Source organism: Meriones unguiculatus, chromosome X, assembly GCF_030254825.1.
Source record: "Meriones unguiculatus strain TT.TT164.6M chromosome X, Bangor_MerUng_6.1, whole genome shotgun sequence".
Classification (NCBI taxonomy): domain Eukaryota; kingdom Metazoa; phylum Chordata; class Mammalia; order Rodentia; family Muridae; genus Meriones; species Meriones unguiculatus.
Window position 1 is genome coordinate 32,574,122 of NC_083369.1, and position 15,227 is coordinate 32,589,348.

General features: G+C 43.8%; 1 protein-coding gene across 1 annotated transcript; it reads left to right on the forward strand.

Annotated features, from left to right (window-relative positions):
• The first annotated feature begins 3,190 nt into the window (after positions 1–3,190).
• Positions 3,191–6,803, forward strand: Usp27x (ubiquitin specific peptidase 27 X-linked). Its single transcript, XM_021629638.2, has one exon. The coding sequence runs from the start codon at positions 4,293–4,295 to the stop codon at positions 5,898–5,900; it is 1,608 nt and encodes a 535-aa protein (XP_021485313.1). The 5' UTR covers positions 3,191–4,292; the 3' UTR covers positions 5,901–6,803.
• The last annotated feature ends 8,424 nt before the right edge of the window (positions 6,804–15,227 follow it).

A 15,227-nucleotide genomic window follows, 5' to 3' on the forward strand; every position in this document is an offset into this window, starting at 1 on the left:
TAGTTGCGATAGAGGGATCAAGCTGTTTCTCTTTTCCCATATCCACTTTCACACGTTTCTTTTTGCACTTACAAAAGAAAAGCATCTTTTTTTTCATCCTGAATCTCACCTGCATGCACTACCCTGCAGTGTAAAATCTTCAGGGTGCCAGAGAGACAATTCCGAACACCACATCTACGGTGAACAAACAAATTGCTCTAACAGTGAATGGGAATTGAATCTTTTTGCACTTCAGATGGTTCCTAATTGTTTGCTTCCAATAAAATGGAAGGAAATCCCAGTAGAGTTTTCAGCTGAGAAATCATAAGAGTTTTGAAGCTAAATCATTGTGTGATACTTCTGAAAGGATTCAAAGGCTTGCATGATGTTTCTAAAGAAAGTGTCTATTTAGTATGAGAGATTTCTCTGTTCACATTCAGCCACACACAAATTAGAAACAATGTGATGTTCAGTCTTATCTCACTGTAGCAATAAGCAATATTTGTCTATGGGAACATCTCTCTATCTAATTGCTCTAAGCACAAACAAACATGTTTCTGGGTCTTTTTTTTTTATTTTTAGACTAGAGAAGAATTAAGAACTCCTGGAGAAAAGCAGGAAGATACAACTTGCGACTGTCAAAGAGCTCTGTTACGAGTTTTAAAAGCATATGCTGGTGGCTTTCAACTCACTAATGTATTTAGGTTTCACCAGATTTGTGTAATGTACTGATATAACAGTTTTATTTCTGAAGGTTAACACTTGTCCAAAATTAGGTTTTTGCATCCAAGTCACTTTTACGACACAAAATTTTAGATGTCAACCAAAAACTGTGTGGAGACCACATTTTTCAAAATATTTTTAGAGTATTTTGATATGAACCAAATTTTATATAAACATACAAAAGTTACTAGGGATTGTCATTTACTGTTTTGCCACCTTGTGGACAGAATAGTATTTAACTGCTAGGCTCGTGAGCTGTGAGGAAGAGCCGCCTTTTTTTTTTTTTTAGATAGGGTTTCTGTGGGTAGTCTTAGCTGTCCTGGACTTGCGACTTGCTTTGTAGACCAAGCTGGCCTCACAGAGATCAACCTGCCTCTGCCTTCCAGAATGCTGGGATTACAGACGAGCACCACTGCACTCGGCTGAGCTGTCTTTCTTAAGGCAGTGTTTCCCAGGTCTTTGTGAGGGGAAGTGGGTGACATCTACCCAGGACTAAGTCCAGAATATACAAGCCCTATACATCTAAAGATTATGGTAAAGATATTTCCACGTGATATGGTATGATCAAGATTATTCACTATACCAGTGATTAAAGCAAAAGAATACAACGAGGAAGTGAATGTGAGAAAGTAACAACCAAGCTGCAAATTTTCCAGTGGGGGAAACATTTTTTAAAGAAAAGTACTCAACTATTTTGATTATACTTACTTATTTTAATATTTGGTGCTTATTTCCTGCTAGTTGTCCTAAAGACACTTCCTTAGTGTATGTGTGTGTTACTTTTAGGGAAGCCAACTCTGATCCTAATCCTGGGATGTCTTTGACTCAGTGCTGGGTCCCTAGCTCTTACTACAACGCCTGGCTGTGAATGGGTATTGAATATACATCTGTGGGGTGAATGGTGGCAGAGCCATACACTTTCAGAATTTGTCTGGACTGGGTGGTGTCCCGGGACCTCTGCGGGCTCTACTGGAAAATGATTAGTTAGGCAATCCGGTGACATAGTTACTATTCAGTGGCAACACTCTTAAGTATGGCGATCTCCAGGTTTCTCTGTCGGTTGTTTAGCCTGTGAAGACAGGATGGAGCTACTCCTTGCTTTTTGCTCCTGTGCTCCATGAGCTGGGTCATTTTTTTTTAACCACCACCACCACCACCACCACCACCACCAGCAGCAGCGGCATTCCTTTAGTAGTCATACTGGTTGTATTTTCTCTAGTTACAGGCAACAAAGGGCAGGCATTTGTTGGAAGAACGCTTCAAGGAATTGAAAACAGCTGATTTGGGGAAGGCTGGCACTAAGGTAGCCTTAAGCCAGACAGGAACCAGACAGCCTCCCTAAGGGCTCCAGAGTCCCGATTAATCCCCCAAGGAGTCTGTCCTTGCTTCCTCTATGAGGTATGACTCAGGTGGAGGTTTGTTTTCAGTGCAGACCAGAGACACTTTGCTGTGCTTTGCTGGCAGCACAGCCCCCAAAGTGGGGCAATGTGCACCAGATACAGCTGGCTGTGTCACCAAGGCACTGCGTTCTCCTTAGATCACTCTCTCCCTTTGACCCCACATGCTGATACTTGCCTTTGGCTGCACCCTCCGGAAGTCGCAGTTGCAGCTACTTCTGAGCCCCTACACCAATCTCTGCCCACGACCTGAACAGTTTGTACTGGACTCATTCTTCCTGGGCTCTATGATGCTATTATTCATATGGCAGGCCCCCAGACTCGTGTCCAACCTCTCACTAGTGTCTCACTAGCAGCTGACTGATAGCCAGCCCTTCTATGCCTACCTGCTGCTCACTCCAGACTCTGCTAAACCTTAAGGGTCTCAAATTTTGTAGTTTGTTTTTTTTTTTTTTTTTTTTTTTTCCTAGCTTAACGGAGGTGCCACCTGTAACAGCCTTGTAGTGTCTGGTTTCTCCAGTTGGCCTTGGAGTGATAGTTTCTGTCAACAAGCTGCTAAGTGAGTCATCCCACCCAGGGCCTTTGGAGCCTGAAGGGGAAACAACCCAGGATGTTTAGACCACTGATATGATGGTCAAGGGAACATGCCTCTTCAGGTGGAGCGGCTTTGGGAGCACTGTTGTCCCATTAGAAGTGGGGTCCAGGCCTGGCCCCAGTGGAGTTGGAACTTTATCTTTTCTGGGAGAGCAGGAGCTGGACCCCGAGGGGAGACTGGGACCTGTTAGGGGCAGGTTCAGCCTCTGGAATGATGGATGTTGGAGCTCCCGCCTTTCTTCTTCACGACCACCCAGTGTAGGGATATTTCATAGTCTCAGAAACGTTTCTGGACAAGACAACCATTTGGCCCTGGCCACACACGCTCGGGGAAGCCTGCACCCTTGAGGGCAGTATAGAGGGGAGGAGACCGCCAAAGGGGTCAGAGCAGCGATTGGAGCTGAGAGCTGGAAGCGCCTTAAAGAGACTGCGCGGTCCCCGCCCCACTTCCCGCCAGGCTCAATGAATTAGAGTTGTGTTTCCCAAACTTGCCTGAGCAGTAGCAGCCTCTCGGACCCTAGTTAGAGATCCAGGTTCCGGAGTGCCTCCCTTCCTGAGTCTGATTCAGTAGGCCTGCGGGTGGAGCCGAGGAATCTGTAATTTTAACACGCTCCCCACGTGATTGTCGTGAACCAGCAAGTTTGGGAAATATTGAATTAAAGGAAACGGGGCCTGGCTGCAGAAGCGGCCTCCGCTAGGGGGCTTCGGCGGGAGCATTCCCGGGGGCGTCGCCTGCTTCCGCTGGCGCCTCCTTCAGTGAAAGTCCCTTTTGGGTCCAGCTGCCACGGCCACCGCGCTCCTTCAGGCCTGACGGGGGACACCCCAGGTCTGCGTGGCCCCCGCGCCACCACGCCCAGTGGCCGCCGGAGCCCCGCGAGCAGTGGGAGGAGCCGCAGCCAGAGGAGGCGGAGGAGGCTGGAGGAGGCGGAGACTGCAGAGACGGCGGCGAAGGCATAGAGGAAGGTGGAGGCGGAGAGGGTGGAAGGGAAGGTGCAGGCGGCCGGTAAGGTGGAAGCCACCGAGAAGGTGGAGACAGCAGGGAAGGTGGACGCCACCAGGAAAGTGGAGACCTCGGAGAGACCGGGCCGCGGGGCTGAGCTCAAGCTGGAGCCGGAGCCGGAGCCCGAGCGGGAGCCCGAGCCAGAGCCGGAGCCCGAGCCAGAGCCCAAGCCGGAGCCGGAGCCGGAGCCGGAGCCGGAGCCCGAGCGCAAGCCCGAGCCCGAGCCCGAGCCGGAGCCGGAGCCCGAGCTCGAGCCGGAGCCCGAACAGGAGCGTGAGCCGGAACAGGAGCCGGAGCCCGAGCCCTTACGGAAGGCAGAGCCAGAGCCTAAGGGGGAGCATAAGCCGGAGCCGAAGGATGAGAACCCAGCGCGGAGCGGCGGTGGCGGCAGCGGTGATGAGGTCCCTCCCCCAACCCTTCCCTCCGATCGGCCGCGGCCCCCTGATCCCTCTCCGCGTCGCAGTCGTGCCCCGCGCCGCCGACCCCGGCCCCGGCCCCAGACTAGGCTCCGTACCCCACCGAAGCCTAGGCCACGGCCCCCACCCCGGCCCCGGCCCCGGCGCGGTCCCGGGGGCGGATGCTTGGATGTGGATTTTGCTATGGGGCCACCAGGTTGTTCCCACGTGAACAGCTTTAAGGTGGGAGAGAACTGGAGGCAGGAATTGCGGGTTATCTACCAGTGCTTCGTGTGGTGTGGAACCCCAGAGACCAGGAAAAGCAAAGCAAAGTCGTGCATCTGCCATGTGTGCGGCACTCATTTAAACAGACTCCACTCTTGCCTCTCCTGTGTCTTCTTTGGCTGCTTCACAGAGAAACACATCCACGAGCACGCTGAGACAAAACAGCACAACTTAGCGGTTGATCTTTATTATGGAGGTATATACTGCTTCATGTGTAAAGACTATGTGTATGACAAAGACATTGAGCAAATTGCCAAAGATGAGCAAGGTGAAGCCTTGAAATTACAAGCCTCCACCTCAACGGAGGTTTCTCAGCAGCAGTGTTCAGTGCCCGGGCTTGGTGAGAAATATCCCACCTGGGGAACGACCAAACCTGAGTTAGAACTGCTGGGGCACAACCCACGGAGAAGAAGAATCGCCTCCAGCTTTACCATTGGCTTACGAGGACTAATTAATCTTGGCAACACATGCTTTATGAACTGCATTGTCCAGGCCCTGACACACACTCCAATACTGAGAGATTTCTTTCTCTCTGACAGGCATCGGTGTGAAATGCCCAGCCCTGAGTTATGTCTGGTCTGTGAGATGTCTTCGCTCTTTCGGGAGCTATATTCTGGGAACCCATCTCCTCATGTTCCCTATAAGTTACTGCACCTGGTGTGGATACACGCACGCCATTTAGCAGGGTACAGGCAACAGGATGCCCACGAGTTCCTCATCGCTGCACTAGATGTCCTGCACAGGCACTGCAAAGGCGATGATGTTGGCAAGGTGGCCAGCAATCCCAACCACTGTAACTGCATCATAGACCAAATCTTCACAGGTGGCCTGCAGTCTGATGTCACCTGTCAAACTTGCCATGGTGTCTCTACCACTATAGACCCATGCTGGGACATTAGTCTGGACTTGCCTGGATCTTGTACATCCTTCTGGCCCATGAGTCCAGGGAGAGAGAGCAGTTTGAATGGGGAAAGCCACATACCAGGCATTACTACCCTCACGGACTGCTTGCGAAGGTTTACAAGGCCAGAGCACTTAGGAAGTAGTGCCAAAATTAAATGTGGTGGTTGTCAAAGCTACCAAGAATCTACCAAACAGCTCACCATGAAGAAGTTGCCAGTTGTTGCCTGCTTTCATTTCAAACGGTTTGAACACTCAGCCAAACAGAGGCGAAAGATCACTACATACATTTCCTTTCCCCTGGAGCTGGATATGACACCATTTATGGCGTCAAGTAAGGAGACCCGAATGAATGGACAGTTGCAGCTGCCAACCAATAGTGGGAACAACGAGAATAAGTATTCTTTGTTTGCTGTGGTTAATCACCAAGGAACTTTGGAGAGTGGCCACTACACCAGCTTCATTCGGCACCACAGGGACCAGTGGTTCAAGTGTGATGATGCTGTCATCACCAAGGCCAGTATTAAAGATGTGCTGGACAGTGAAGGGTATTTACTGTTCTATCACAAACAGGTCCTGGAACATGAGTCAGAAAAGGTGAAAGAAATGAGTACACAAGCCTACTGAAGCAACACGCAGGTCTACCTGTAATGGAAGATGATGACACTTGTACTACAGCGGGCAACAAGATTTAATTGATCTACTTGACTGAGGCCAATGGGCCTTACAGAGTAAGAATTTAACAGTACCCAGTGTCCAAAAGGTCCTGATCGGAAGAGAAATAGGAGGGGAGGGAAAAGAGGCTCTAGTCTAAGCAGTCATGTGAAGGAAATGAAGTGGCAGGAATGTTCTGTGTGGTGAAGGCAGAGCTGGGAAATTGTGACACTGGTTCATATCCTATATTCCTCCAAAAGGTTGTGTGGGAAGGTGTAGGGGGGAGGGGGGTAGTGTTGGGGTGTGTGTGTGCCCTTGTAACCGTAAAACATCTCCATGGGTGTTTCAGCTTCAATTGACCAGTCACGTAACAGTTACACCGTTTGTGGGAGGAAAAAAAAAGTTGATTAAAATGTACATGGGGATGAAAGCAGAAAAGTGGAGGAGGCAGGGATATCTCATTGACAAACACCTTTGCCAGTTTCTTTGTATTCATGACTTTTGTGCTATTAAATGCAGTATTAAAAAAGAAAACCCACATGGGCTAGTGAAGAGATAAGAAATAAGGGGGCTTGTGGAAGGGGAGCATGTGCTCCAAAAGTAGAGAAGGCTAGAAATGCTGTAAGATAAGCAGTTAGCAAGGAAAGGCCTCAGCTCACAGTGTAGTGTGTATGTGTGTGTGTGTTTTTAAAAAAAAAGCTGTATGATATACTTGAGCAAATCAGTGAACCTCTTTGCGATTATTTTCTCATCTGTAACATGCAGGTAATTCCTACCTTGAAGGGTTGTTAAAGATTACATGATATAAAATGTGTCAAAGTAAAAGTAAAAGGCTTGGAACTTTGTAGAGACTCAGTAAACGTTTGTTGGATCTGATTCTGAAATTTATTTGGACCGGGCCAGAATATATCAGGCACCAGAGTACAACATCAGTCCCATCCAAGACTTATGAGCAGAAGTGACACAAGCATGTCACATGAAGTATACACATGAACAATTCTAAGAATTCTTCACAAGGCAGTTGACTATTGTGTATAGGGTATCATATTCAGTGTCAAACCCACTGATTGATGGTTAGAGGAAAAACAAAACTATCACATTTTGTCCATTTGAAAGACATTGACATTGTTTTAATGACTCAGGCTTCTACACAGTGATGTTTGGTGGGCTTTTTTGTTGTTTTTGTTTTTGCCTTCAGAAAGAATTGTAAGTATAGCTGTAATATTTATCAACAAACAGAGATCAGAAGAAAGACTTCCAAAACTCACTGGTCCATCAACTTAGAGATGGTGGTACACTGGAAAGAGCACACGGCAGAGAGCTAAGCTGAAACGGATGGGAAGACCTTGGGATGGGGAAAACACTAAACATCCCTTCCTTAGCACTGGTTACAAAAAGTAGCTGTTGCCTGGACAATCCTGGGAGGGAGCTCAGTGTGGACCAGGTGCGTGCCAAAAGATGGGGTTTCCAATGGCTTCCGAAGTTTACTTAGTGTCCAAGTCATTAAGAAATAGAGACTTAGGTGGTTGTGAGTATATTCCACTATGGATTGAACCCAGGGCCTTGTGTATGCTAGGCAAGCCCTTTGCCACTGAGCTATATCCCCTAGTCCATCTGAGACCTTTTAAAGACAGGAGCTGTCTTTTAGATCCTTGGTTGCATCTTCAGCCCCTGGCATAGTTCCTGGCACATAATGAGTAGGTACTTAAAACATTTACTGAGTGGATGGATGGATGAAACATACCCCTTCTTTTCATTACCCAAATGTCTTCAGCACCACAATCCTCAGAAGAAAATGTTTTGCTGTTATTTTTGGTGGATTTTAGGATGGAGGAGATAAGTGGGCAGCTCCAGGTGCCACTAAGTTCTTTGTCCAAGTTTGAGGGTGAGATTGGTAACCCTGTTTGGGAAGGCACAGCTATGTCTCTACACGTCTGCCATGGGAAGAATTCAGTCAGATGGGTGCAGCAGATTTTGACTGCTTGCACAGAAATTGTCCTTTAACATTTCCAAATATTTTATTTGGAAACAAATTCAAAGTCACAGAAAAGGTATAAAAATAATAGAAACATTCTCTTATCCCTTAGTCATATTTACCTATTAACATTTTGCCCCATTTCCTTTATCATCCTATGTGCACTTCCGTGTCAGGGTGTATGTACACATGTACACATACAAACTCAGTATGGATAAAGTACACACATAAGGGCCCTCTGTGCTGAAATACTTCAGTGGGCATTTTCTTAAGAATAGACATGTTCAGTACGTCACTATGTGTAGCTTTAGACAAATGAACATTGTTACAATGTTTATAATTTCTAAGCCAAGTTTTTCCCTTCTGCAAGTGTCCTTTATAGTATTTCTCATTTCTCACATTATAGGATCTGGTCTAGCATAAGGATAAGGTGTGTTTGTCATGTATCTTTAGTCTCCATCAGGAACATCTCCACAGCCCTGCTTTGTCTTAGGACATTCACATTCTTTAATAGAAAATTTTTCTTTTTTTTTTTTTTTTTTTTTTTTTTTCAATGCAGTTTATTCAAGAACCTTGAACAATCCTCAGACCCCGGGGAAAGCCAGCCCACAGCTTAAATAGCCTCTGGGTAGCCAACCCAGGCGTGCCACGGGGGCAATGCAGATAGGTCCACATACATGGAAGCAAGCCAGATCGAAAATTTTTCATTTTGAGTTTTTCTGATACAGAAGCTTTTGTGTAAATGTCCTGCACTCAGGAAGAGTCAGAGGAACTCACTGATAGATGAACAGTGAAGCAGACCTCCTTGTTCCTGTTGGTCAGGAAGGTGCAGACCATAGAACATGTATGCCTGGTACTTCCTGACTGAACCTCACAACTGTTTCTGAAAAAAATAACAACACCTTGGCCTTTAGCAACTGTCTCACTGCAAAACCTAGTCTTATGTCCCTGTTTATTACTAACCCCAAAATTGAGTCATTGGGATATGATGGTGGTCCAGGGCATGCTTTTAAATCATGCCACCATGAACCTAGAACATCATCTATTCAGCCAGTATGTATTAACCTGGAATTCAAACAGATTTAGGTATGAGCATGTCTGGCACGTGACCAGATATCTTTGCAGTTGGGGATGCAAAGGGGATCAAGAGGTACCGATCATGCTTAGTCACCAAAGTTCTCTTGATGAGCACAGAGGTAGTGTGGGTGGGGAAGGAAAGGCTAACCATATCTTTATTTATTTATTTATTCATTCATCTATTTATTTATTTATTTTGGTGTTTCAATACAAGGTTTCTCTTTTTTTTTAATCAGTTACATTTTATTAACTGTATCCCAGCCGTGTCCCGCTCCCTCATTCCCTCCCAGTCCCTCCCTCCCTCCCTCATCTCCACCATGCCCCTTTCCAAGTCCACTGATAGGGGGGACCTCCTCCCCAATCATCTGATCCTGTTTTATCAGGTATCTTCAGGACTGGCTGCAAAGCCCTCCTCTGTGGCCTAACAGGACTGCTCCTCCCTTCGGGGGTGGGGAGACCAAAGAGCCAGTCATTGAGTTCCTGTCAGAAATAGTCCCTGTTCCCCTCACTTTGGGAAACCAATTGGTTACTGAGCTACCACAGGCTACATCTGAGTGGAGGTTCTAGGTTATATCCATACATGTCCTCCAGACCCAGCTATACCACTGCTAGGTATATACCCAAAGTTTGTTCAAGTACACAAAAGGGACACTTGCTCAACCATGTTTATAGCAGCTCTATTTGTAATAGCCAGAACCTGGAGACAACCCAGATGTCCATCAACGGTGGAATGGGTACAGAAATTGTGGTATTTTTATACAATGGAATACTACTCAGCAATCAAAAAGGAGGAAATCATGAAATTTGCAAGGTTTCTCTTTGCAGCTTTGGTTGTTCTGGATTCACTTTGTAGACCAGGTTGGCCTCTCACTTGCAGAGATCCTTCTGACTCTGCCTTCCTGAGCCCTGGGATTATAGGCATGGGCCACTGCGCCCAGCTGGGTAACCATATCTTAAGCACCTGTATTACAGGACAGAGTATACAAAGTGAGGCCAAGAGTGAAGAATGTTCTGAGAGATAGTGAAAAAAAAAAAGACTAGCTTGTGACCCATTGAACTATGAGACACAACTGGGTTGTTTGAGCTGTTGTTGCTACGTGAGCACATGGGAGCTGAATACAGTAAAGCACCTTCTTTAACTCTATACATATTCACAAGTTGCAGAAAGTTGGTTTATGTGTATGTGATCTAAGACTAAAAGAGCACAGGCAAAAGATGGCTTCTTGTGACTGAGGCCATAGTAATACACAGAGCTGAGAGTGAAGGACCACAGCATGGAGTCCTTCATTAGCACCCATTACACATTCTTTCTACAGTTTCTTGGCCCACATCTGGTTGGAGTTCCAGAGTTCTGTCACTGCCAGTTTGCTAGAATAGCCAGATCCTAGAAATGATGCTGGTCTGTCTGTAGGTTACATTAGTAAGGGCCTTACTATACCCTCTGAGTGCCATCAACCCAAAGCTCTTTCCAATCAGAAAACAGTGGCATCCATATACTGCAGGTTATCACTGTGTAGAACCAGTGTTGGGAATTGTTTGATCCAGTGCACATTTCACATCTGACACTATGTAGCTCAGGACTCACAGTAGTTTGTCATTTCACAGTTAACATCCCCTGTGAATTGCCTGTGTATTGAGTAATTTTTGTACTGAAGTGCAATAAACAACATACACATATTATTTAGAACTTGATGAATTTCTACAAAATGAACACATCCTTGTAAACAGCATCTAGATTGAGAAACAGAACACATTGATGACTCAGAGGCACCGACCCTAACTTAGGTCAGAGTGGGTCAGTTTTGCTTATCTTTGTTAAGGTACACTCTTATGTGCTAAGGAAAATTTTATGAGCCTAGAATTTCAGGTTATTTTGTCATGAAAAACTGTTGAGAGGAAGTTCATCATTTTCATCCATTGAACTGAAAATAGGAATCCAAACTCTTTCCAGTGATTTTCTGATATATTTTAGCAATTCTAAGAAACCCAGGCCATTGTGAAGCCTCAGAGGTATCTATAATCTCATTCAGGTACAAAAAAAAAAAAAAAAAAAAAAAAAATCAGTGCATAGAACATAGCTTTGAGCAGAAGATTTGGTAAAAAACCAGAAATGCTAGTCTTGGGACCCTGATAACTGAAGAGAATACTACACTCCAGTAAGTTCCCCAACTAACAAGGGTCAGAGTCACAAGAAAGATGTATTAAGCTGATCGCTGACACATACTCAAGAGAGTTTGAGGTTCAGCAGATAGGAAATGGGATCTTGAGAATGTGCATTTCTGTCACATTCTCAGGTGATGACCATTTGACTCTGGGACCACATTTTGGGAACCACTGGTATTTCCTGTTTGTTTTTACCCAAGGGTACTTAAACTTAAAGGTTCTACAAGCTGCATTGGGGAGCAGCTTAGGAAGCAAAAGTTGAGGGAGGGGGCCCAGTTGTTGAGAACTAGAAAGTTCAATCCCTTTTCAATCACAGCAGCTACTTTAGTTTTATATTTTGGGGCCTCCTAAAAATATTTTTTTAAAGGGGGCTCTGCTATTAAGACGTTTAAAGGTTGCCGATCACTGTGCTAAAAAAATTTTTTAGACCCCAGGGCAATGACATACTTGAACTACATAGCTAGTATTTCTAGAATAATCCAATATCCTATAGATACCAGGCCTCTTATACATCTGTCATCTAGAGTCTTCTCACGGGGGGATGGGGGCTTTTTTCTCCCTTAAAGAAGTGGGTTTTATGTGGATAAAATTGCTAAGAAAAAAAGTGTAATTATAAAGGTGCAAAATCATATGTGTAAAATAGGGCTTCTGGCAATACTAAGATGATATGAATAGCGCCTCTCCCAGTACAAACTCATATTAACATGAGATGAACTATAACGAAAATTTAAATTTATGTAAAATGTCTAAAAAAACAAAAAGAAGCCAGTAACACTGCAATTATCCAATATGGTTTTAGTTCCGGGTATCACATCCTGGGGGTTAGATGCTTAGAGATATGAGTCAGTAGTCATGCAGGTACCAGCAGCATAGCCTCGAGGCCACCGAAGGAAGATAAGTTGCAGCTGACATCTCAGGGCGAAGCCTTTAGTAGACTCGCTTGTCCACTAAAAGGGAGTTAGAAAAAAAGTAACGCCAGGCCTTATGTTCTGTCTGGAGCAAGCAGGAAAAAGAAAATCCCCAGGTGTGTCATGTGTGAACACTGATGGCTGCTGTGTCTTACGGGACCCACGTGTTGAAACATTAAAATAAAAATTATTACACTATCTAGAACATGAGCAAAATCAAACACTACTTTTTTGACAAGCCAGGTCAGGTGGAACCTCCACAGAAGAAAAATAAATATCTGCTGAAGAAGTACTTGGAAACAAGCGACAGTAAACATATGGTCCCTGCATGATATAGGCATGCATGTAAATGTTTCAGTGAAACTCATTAGTTACTACACTTAAAGATATGTTAATATTTATAGTAAGAGAATCAGTTACCTTCTGGACAAACTCCTACATATTTTATTCAATTCCAAGTGTTCATCCATGGATACATGCACATATGAGTAAAGCTAAATTATGGGTTATATATACATATGTGCATATATATGCATATATAGGTATAACAACAATAAAAAAAATAGGTCATGAATTTGGGCAGGGGAGGGAGGACCTGGAGGGGAAAGGAGTGGTGGGAGTGATGGAGATGCAATGCTCATGTATGAAATTCTTAAACTATTTAAAATAGATGAAAAGAGCACTACTGATAAAAAAGTTTCTTGCAAAGAAACTATGTGCCCTGAAAATGAGTCACCAATTGGCACAAGGAGAAGAAATACTGATGAGTGAAATAAGGACAATTTCACACAAAAAAAACCCAACCCAAAACTATGAAAGTTTAGCAATCATAGACTCACACTAAAATACTGAGAGAGATATACTTCATTTGGAGAGAAATTGAAAGTTGAGAGGAGTAAATAGACCAGGAATAGGGAACAAAATCTATTAATGTGAGAAAATCAAACTAAGTAAGGCTATAAAACTATAATGCTATGATGATCTTCACCAAAGTCCCAAGAACTTGGGAGGCTGAAGCGAAAGAATTTCTGGAACCCAGAAGTTAAAGGCTAATCTGGGCAAAATAGCAAAAATCCATCTCAAAAGTAAATAAACCCTGTCGTGATGGTGGCTCATTTCAGCACTTGGGATGCTGAGACAGGTGGATCAGGATTGCAAGGCTAGCCGTGGCTATATAGTGATTCCCAGGCAAGCCGAGATTTAAAAATGAGATCCAGACAAAAAGAAAAACAACAATAAAACAACCTAGTAATGATGTTGAAAACGAGTATAAAAACAAGCTGCCACTAAAAACACCGGAGTGCAAAAACATGCCAGACAGTAGGGTATTGTTAATTTTGGAAGCATTTTAAAGTTCTGTTGTTTGAAAGACAGTAGGAATATTGCCTGAGGTTGCACTGTGTTGTCAAGAATGTTTCCGCATTGAAGAGCAGGGACTTTTTGTGGCTGGTAAAAGCACAGTTGGTAATTTGATTTAACCTTTCTACTAAAGTACTGAAAATTGCTGGATACGATCTTTCAAAACCACTTTAAAACGACAAAACCTTGAGAAGACAAAAATTTCCAGGCTAATAATTACCTGAAAGCATGTAACTAGACAGGTAAGATGGCCGCTGGAGTACCTAAGCCAATTTGTTGTGAGGGCATTTTCCTATATTACATGCCTGAGCTTTAATTCAGTGTGACAGAGGAAATTAAGCCTGCCCCCATAACCAACAATTCTGGAAAACTGCACAGAAGGTGTTTAGTAGAGCTCATTTGATTAAAAAAAAAAAAAAAAGATTAACATAGGACCCCATGTTAAAAATCCTTTTCTGACACTCCAGCTTTTACATAAATTTGTGCACTGCTACCAGTGGCCTGGGCAAGCTAACGAACTTAAAGCCATTCACTTGGCTTTCAGTGGTTTCCAGACAGGTGATACTCCAAGGTGCTCAATAAAAAGAAATGCAAAGCCTCTAAAGTTTCCAGGGAACCTCCCACAATACATATTCATGAAGAATGACCAGAGAGCATACTGGGTAAGGAAGCAATGAAAACAAACCCAGGCAGACTCAGATCATGGATACTGCACGTTTACTTTGGAACAATTGTATGAGCCATATTTTACAGAGGCACAGTATTAGTTTAAGAACATCTACAAGGAATACAAGTTTTTAAAAAGTGATATAGCAGTATGGGGGAAAATGAATTTAGAGAAGAATAAACCACAAACTTAGTGATTGCTTATGGTAGTGTTGTGGACAGAAGTGAAAAGAGAGCCATTGAGATAAACTTGAAACAATGAAAAAGAAAAAGAAATGCACACATTGCTATTTCTGGGGCAGCAATTTGAAAAATGAAAATATGACTTCCTAATATACATACTAGATGAAAGGGAAAATATATACTCTCCAAGCTACTTAAGGAAGGAGTTTGGGGCAGGAAACTCCACCAATCAAACTGAAGACAGGAAAGTAGAAAAGAAACCAAACATTGGAAAGCAAAGGTGAGAAGAGAGAACACTGTAAGATCATCTGATTAAATCCAGATCCAAATAGTGCAATGGTAACAGTAAATGTGCATTTGCTAATTTCTCTAGCTAATAGAGTAATGTGTTGGATTATGGAAAGTAAAACCAATTATGTGATGTTTTAGGAGACATATCAAAGGGACAGCAAGATCAGCAGATAAGGATGTTGGCTCCCTAACCTTAATTGCTCATGTTCCATCTGCAGAACCCACTTAGAGATGGACAGAGAAAACCAATTTTTCAGACTTGTCCTTTGATCTCTGCACACATGCTATGGAATATACATGCTTGGGCAAATACATATGCATGTGGATGTGCGTAAACACACAAATAAATGACAACAAAAAATAAATATAATCAAAGAGAGATATCAAAAGAGAAGATCACAGATCTGAAGTTTTATGTACTTTTCATTTATTTATTTACTTATATTTCAGTGAGCATTGGTGTTTTATTTGTATGTATGTTTGTATAGGAGTGTCAGAACCCCTGGAATTACAGTTGCAAACAGGTGTAAGCTGCCATGTGGGTGCTTTGAATTGAGCCAGGGTCCTCTGTAGAGCAGCCAGTACTCTTTAACTGCTGAGCCATCTCTCCAGTCCCTAAGATTTTAAAGTACTAAAGGATGAAAAAAAGGTATGAAAGTCCCAACTGAAAAAAAGCTA

Excerpts from the sequence above, each read along its gene's own strand:
- Usp27x (XM_021629638.2), top strand. The coding sequence starts at position 4,293 with ATGGGGCCACCAGGTTGTTCCCACGTGAACAGCTTTAAGGTGGGAGAG.